At 37.6% G+C, this 6,771-nt stretch overlaps 1 protein-coding gene across 1 annotated transcript; it reads right to left on the bottom strand.

The window, feature by feature from the left end:
* Positions 1-311: 311 nt before the first annotated feature.
* LOC135640521 (uncharacterized) lies at positions 312-3,549 on the bottom strand. Its single transcript, XM_065155038.1, has 5 exons — positions 3,274-3,549; positions 2,005-2,041; positions 1,802-1,923; positions 1,641-1,704; positions 312-615 (listed from the first exon to the last, which is right to left on the bottom strand). Exons 1-4 carry the CDS (start codon positions 3,499-3,501, stop codon positions 1,642-1,644), a joined length of 450 nt encoding a protein of 149 aa, XP_065011110.1. The 5' UTR covers positions 3,502-3,549; the 3' UTR covers positions 312-615; position 1,641.
* Positions 3,550-6,771: the final 3,222 nt, after the last annotated feature.

The following is a 6,771-nucleotide window of genomic DNA, read 5'->3' on the forward strand; positions in this document are numbered from 1 at the left end:
AACCAAGGAGGTGGAGGCACTCGAGCCCGTCCGTGCCTGCCTTCATAGCCACTTTAAATTTGTTTTCTTTCTTTCTTTTTCTTTTTTGTCGTCGAGAATCCCCTCTCTTTTTGCCTGTGAGCTTAACATGTAATGGGGCTATGAACTTTTTATTCAATCAAATTTTAAACTTTTATAAAATAGATGTTTGCAATTTGGTGCACGTTTGTTGAATATGATGAATCTCCTTCCAAGATTAGTATTTTCTTAGGTCAGACATTCTTGTGAGGTACAACATCGTCCTTCCCAATTGGCCATTAACCACGAGATCATGTCATGTCATTCTTCTACTAGTACTAATATGTTAAATCAATTTTTGATTATTCGATACATAAGAAACTTATATACAACCATAATTGGCCTAATTTTTAACTTTATCATAAGTTGGGTATCGAGAATACAGAGGATGTCCTAACATTGTAGAGCAGCTTGTCGAAGAGTTGATTACTCAGTTAATAGATGTGGATCTCAGACATATAAAAGTGGATATTACTGGTATTCACGGACTTGAACACCATGCGTCTCGTTAAGCTGATTATGTACCAGGTGTTCATAAGTTTCTCCACCGACGATCAACTGCAGCGAAAGTTGAATGATCCACTCCATATCAAATGAGACAAGTAAAAAATTGAATAAGCAGTAAGAATTAGTCTTAAAATGAGAACATAATAGCAACGAGGAACAAATCATGTGGTGTGAGAAACATAAGCTCAGACTGACTTCAAATTTCAAGAGTCAATCAATCTCATGGCAGGTTCAATCAAAACTATCAAATTATAATTCTAATACAAACAATCAACTACTGTCTCTGCGATCACAGTGTAAGGTCAGCGTGATCTTATATTATCAGTCAAGGGATGGAAAAGTATAATTGGTGAGGATTTAAATTCTTGATGATAACTGGAAAAATTCTAACACAGGCAATTTGCTTTGCTGGCAGTGGGTTGCCCAAACAGCACTTTGATTACAAGTGGGCAAAACAAGTGTTGGCACTCTGGATATGGGGCTGTGTTAAGACATAAGTTCCAAAAGAACCCACTTTCAAGAATTAACTAAATAACTCCAACTAAGGGTGCGTGTTTATTGTATCGATATGATCTTTTTCAAAGACAACTTAAGATAATTTGGTTTCACACATTTAAATCAATCAAACTTTTCCTTACATAACCCAATTCAACCAGAGGATTCTAGATCCGAGCTAACCTATGTATTTAATCTGATAAATTAAATGCAATTCAGGTCCACCTAAACCAATACAACAAATGGAATCCAATTTGTTTCCACTATACCACCAATAACCAAACTCATTGGAACTGGATCTTCTGGGTACTCGACTTTCTTTCGTAGTAGAAGCTACAAACTAATTTTCACTTTTAATGGAACAAACTATGTGTAAATGTCTACTGGTATCTGCTAAAAAGTGAGATTTATCAAGTTCTGTGGTGTTGATCAATTTTTTGACCAATGCAATGCCAGATGGGTTTTCTGTTGTCTCTGGAGTGATAGCAGGGATTATACCATTATAGTTACTAATTTATTCCCAACCGGAGAGACTAAACTGTTTGTAGATATGATGAGAGTTGTCAAAAAGAGTTAAGTACCTCAAAAGTTTTCCGGGCTGTCATCTAACTGTTTCTCATCTTCAATATCCACCTCAAGAATTTCCTATTAGAACCAATCATGAGTCGTTGTCATTTTAATATCTGGTTCAAAGAAAAATATATAGCTTCCAGATGGACACATAAATTATAAGGTAACTTACGGGGATTCGATTCTTAAGATAATTACTGATCCGTTCTAAAACTGTGTTTCGCATGTGCCAAAATCGACCCTTCAGTCTAATCTTCACAAAAGGACCATCCAGTTCAGCAAGATCCACCTGACCTGATATACATTTAAGAGTCACTCCAACTATATATAAAAAACACCAACAGAATACACTTAACTTTCAATTATTTAGCTCACCTGTTATGCCAACTGATGTGTCAAAGAGCTGTGCAAACTGAATCATGTTAAAAGAAGAAAAATGTTAGTATATATACGTTTGAATTTGTCACTACTTGTCATGTCAAAACAAATTCACTTAGAAATCCAAATTATATCTAACATGACAAAATGTCATGACAAGATTGTTAGGGAAAAAGTCAGTGATGTCTCAATCAACCCGATGCGGTTCGGGCCCATGTGGGCAAGAGGGATGAGGTGGCTTGAGCACTCCTTGGGAGGCTGAGGAAGACTCAGGTGTATGCTCCAAGGATGATCTGCATGAAGATCGAAGTTAGGTGGCCCGACCTAGTCTCTCTGACACTCATGTCAGTCTCGACGAGACTAGAGTAAATTTAGTAAAGAATAACTGACCCCTATTATTGTGTCAAAGATAGCTTTTTATAGTGGGTTAAAAAGGAGAAATATTCCATGGAATGTTTTTGGATAAAACATTCCCTTATCGCCTTTTTGGACTGAGTCAAGTAAAAAGAGTGAGTCAAATAAAGATTGAACTGCCATGCCAGCATAACCTTGATCTGCAAGTTATTCCTTGCTTGCTTCTGACTGTGCAAGGGGGCCAATGGCTACTATATGCACAAGATGGATGAGGTGGCCAACGGTGCCTTAGGAGGTTGAGGAAGACTCGGGTATGCACTCCAAAGATGACCTAAATGAAGATTAAGGCCAAATGGATATTCCAACTCGATCTATCTGATGCTTAAGTCAGTCCCGACGATGGTAGAGTAAATTTAGTAAAGAATAACTAATCTCGATTATTGTGTCAAAGGCAGCTTAAAAAGAGGAATATTTCGCAGAATGTTCTGGGACGGAACATTCCCTAACCATCTTTTTGGACTAAGGTCCACTTGGCCCGATCATTCGGCAGATCCTGCTCCTCACCGTTGACTGTACTGCCATGTGACGAGCTGCTATTGGCGAAGAAGATTTCCCCTGCCAAAGACAAGACTACCAGCATTCCCTAAGCAACGCATCACTACGTGAGTCATGCTCAACTCAGTAATACAAGAAGATAATCATCTGTCAGGAATTCTCATTTCCCTAAATAAACCCGGTCCAGATTTTCAAAATGTGATATATTTTGCTTTGGATTTCTTTAAAAAAGGAACAATTTGATCCATCAGTTAAAGAAATTCGGCATTAGCACCACATAAACAATCTGCAAAAACCTAAAAAGAAATGATTTTTCTTTCTTCCTGCTTTAGATTACTAAAAGAAAGCGGCACTTGCCTCCGACCTGGCGTCAATTAGGACCTGCCGGATGTTCTCCTCCGTCAGATCGAGAGGAGGGAGAGCTGCGGAGATCGTCAAGGAGCGCCATCTTCGGCTGAACGCCTTCAGTCTTGGAGGACGGAGGCTTGGATTTCTCAGCGATGGGATTAGGGTTCGGAGTTGCGCAATTTTGGGTCGGTTGTAGAGAGAAGAGAAGGAAAGGAAAAGCGACGTCGTCGAAGCCATCACGTTTTCGTTGTGTTTGCGAGGAGACGAGAGGAAGAGAGGGGAAGAAAGCGCTTCATAGTACACAGCTCATCTTATCCTTAGTGGACTTCTTTTCAATGGATGGATCGGGTAGGATTCAAGTAGACCCGATCCGATAATGGACCCGGTTCGAATCAACGCCCATTCCTCATTCCCTGTGTCTCTCGTAGTAGAAAAGGCTATTAGGAATGAAGGTGTTAGTTATTGTCGTTTATAGAATTTATTCATTTTTCATGATAAATAGTCGATCTTTCAATGTAAAAGTCCCAATTTATTCATAAAATTTTTGTTATCCCCACTTTCTTGATGTCCAAGTTACCCTCATTTCCTCATTCCTTTCACATCATTTTTCTTTCCAATAATTTCTTTTACTTCAGTCCAAGATCGACATCATCGACAGGAGCAATAACTTACGGATCAAATTCGCAATGAAGATATTAAGAAAGAGAGGATGCTATAAAGAATAATTCTCTCAATCATAGTAACGCAGTATTATTGGAATGTATATTTTACATTTATTCTTGATAGTCAAAATTTTGTGAACTTTCCCATTTTGTAATCTTTGTTTGTATATATATCATTAAAAATTCAAGATTCTCATATGTCATTTCATTGTCTTTCAAAAGAAGCATGGCTAGCGATCGCGATGATGTTATCGTGGCAAGGATCCCCAGTGATGTTGTCGACTATAAAATCCTCCCACGACTCCCCTACAAGTCTCTCTCTAGATTCAAATCTATATGTAAGAAGTGGTATCACCTCATCTCACACGACATCGTATTTGCGCATGAGCAGTCACGCCATGGGTCACCCATCTCCTTCGGCTACGTTTACCAACACAAACAAAGCATCGACTTCATCCCCATCGACATCCCCGGGGAGCTCAACGTGTGCATCACGAACTCATCCTTTTTCTCCCTTCCCATCGGCGCAGAGTGCATAAGGATTACTGCCGTCGTCGATGGCCTCCTCTTGCTATTTTTGCAAAGAAAAAGTGACGAGCAAAATGATAGTATGTGCTCTATCAATTATCCGGATGCGATCGGCAAATTCCATTATGTGTGGAATTTAGTAACCAAAGAAGGCCATGTCATCCCGAAAACCGATCGTCATTGCTGGTTTGTCGGACTTGCCTTTGATCCTTGGATCACTCCAGCTTGTTACAAACTAGTAAATCTCGTACAACAACGAAAAGGGATCCGAGAAGAGTTCTCTTTCGATGTTTACTCCTCTCGCACTGGAAAGTGGACTATGTCCGATCACAAGTTTGTCATCCCTAAAGGCACAAGAACACTGTGGAATATATTTTCTGCAGGACGAATCATATATTGGGCTAGCAATCCCTACGTACTGTGGTTTGACGTGGAGAAGGATGTTGCAGGTTACACACTGCTACCGCAGCTCGAAGCTTTGGGGGGGTCCCGACATGTGCTTGGGGCGACGAATGATGGAATTTTGACGAGCACTCAAATGTTGCAACACAGTGCAATAACAATATGGATGATGAGCGAGGATGGAGATTGGGTCAAGAAAGTTTCCTTAGAGAATGTGCCCACAGTATCATCCGAATTCAAGCTATTCATACCCCTCCCATTCACGGGAGGTGATAGGATTTATATGGAGATGTTATCGTATTGCATGAGTAAAAGAATATTGGTTTGTTATAATATGAGCACCCGAGAGATGACGATGATCGGTGAGATGAAGGATGTCTGGCCACCATCCAAATGCTTACACATAGATTACAATCGTATTGCTAGATTAGGTAGCCTTGGTGTTACAGAATGTTGAGTTTCTTGTCCAGGCTTAATCTACACTTGTTTGAGTCTGTAATTTAGTTTACAGTATTGGAACGTCATTGACTTGTTACAAATTATTTTTGACTCTTTTTCTTTAGTATTAGACTTGTTCTTTCTCAAATGTATTCATTTTTCCATATTAGACAGCATTAGTATCTCAAAATATTGACTTCTTTAACTCATGTGCTTATATTTTGATTTGATTTTAGATAAGAACTTGTATTTAATTGTTGATCTTTGGAGTGGAGTGGAGTGGAGTGGAGTGTCCTTTGTTGTGTTAGAGCCCAAAGTCCCAAAAGTGATTAGAGATTCAACAAAGATGTCAGTGGTTGTTTCTATAGAAAAGTTTGGTGAAAGAAACAATTTCACCTTATGAAAAATAAGGAGGAGAAGATGTTGTTTAGCAAAAACATTGAATGAACAAACAAATCAAGTTGAAAATACAAGCTTGAAAGGAACTCGAGATAGATAAATATTTGGACATTGTGTTTAGATTAATAAGTATTTTAGGATTCTAAAACAAATATTATTGGAGGATAAGGAATCCAGAAGACATTTTTATAAAGGAAATAATAGAATGAATCAAAATTTGTGTACACCCACCATAGAACAACTCATTCGACCCCAAATTTTGGTTAAACGAGAAGAAGCGAAGGTGAAAAGAAAACACCCCTTCCATTGATCTCATCTCTTCATATGTAGGTTTATAAGAATGTTTAAAGAACCAAACTCTATCTATCAGATAAGATATATGAAATTTAAATGACTTACCCATCTATGTCAAATTTTCTTATTCTATCATCATTTACAAGAGTAATACTATCTAAATTATCAAATTATTCTTTCATAATAATAATTATTATTATATGAATCCTTTATCTTTTTCCACGGAAGAACAATTCATCATCGATTGGTTAACAAAAGAATCGATTACTTGTGCCGACCAATTGAAGATATTAAAATGCATTCTATTTATAGTCATCTTTGGTGCGGTGTATGAAAACCAATACTTCAATTCCTCCTCTCTTCTAATTCTTGAATGATGATGATGATTAAACTATTATACTTCAACTAAGCATAAGTTTCTGGAGATCAAAATTACGTGCAGAAATGTGAATATATTTTGTTTCCTCGACCATATTCTTTCTGCTTAACCAACATAATAAGAATTCAGCTTAAACTCAGGAAGCCTACTTTGGCTGACTACCATCTCTTCTCCATGTAAACCCACCTTTAATAATAAAAAATTAAAAAAAACATTTTTTATTGCTTCTTGATCACGTTTTGCCTACTTCTGTGGCATTTATTTTTGTGTGTATGTTTGGTGGTAAAAGAAAAAGATATTAGGAATGAAGATATTAAGATATTAGTTCTTGTCGTTTATAGAATTTATTCGTTTTTCATGATAAATAGTCGACCTTTCAATCTAAAGGTCCCAATTATTCATAAA

This window comes from Musa acuminata, chromosome BXJ3-6 (genome assembly GCF_036884655.1).
Source record: "Musa acuminata AAA Group cultivar baxijiao chromosome BXJ3-6, Cavendish_Baxijiao_AAA, whole genome shotgun sequence".
Lineage (NCBI taxonomy): Eukaryota > Viridiplantae > Streptophyta > Magnoliopsida > Zingiberales > Musaceae > Musa > Musa acuminata.

What these genes read in the sequence shown, in the direction of transcription:
- LOC135640521 (XM_065155038.1), bottom strand. Translation starts at nt 3,501, where the DNA reads ATGGCTTCGACGACGTCGCTTTTCCTTTCCTTCTCTTCTCTCTACAAC. An exon ending in CACATCAGTTGGCATAACAG is followed by an intron (nt 1,924 to 2,004) that starts GTGAGCTAAATA and finishes AATGTATATCAG; the next exon opens with GTCAGGTGGATCTTGCTGAA. An exon ending in ATCTTAAGAATCGAATCCCC is followed by an intron (nt 1,705 to 1,801) that starts GTAAGTTACCTT and finishes TGGTTCTAATAG; the next exon opens with GAAATTCTTGAGGTGGATAT.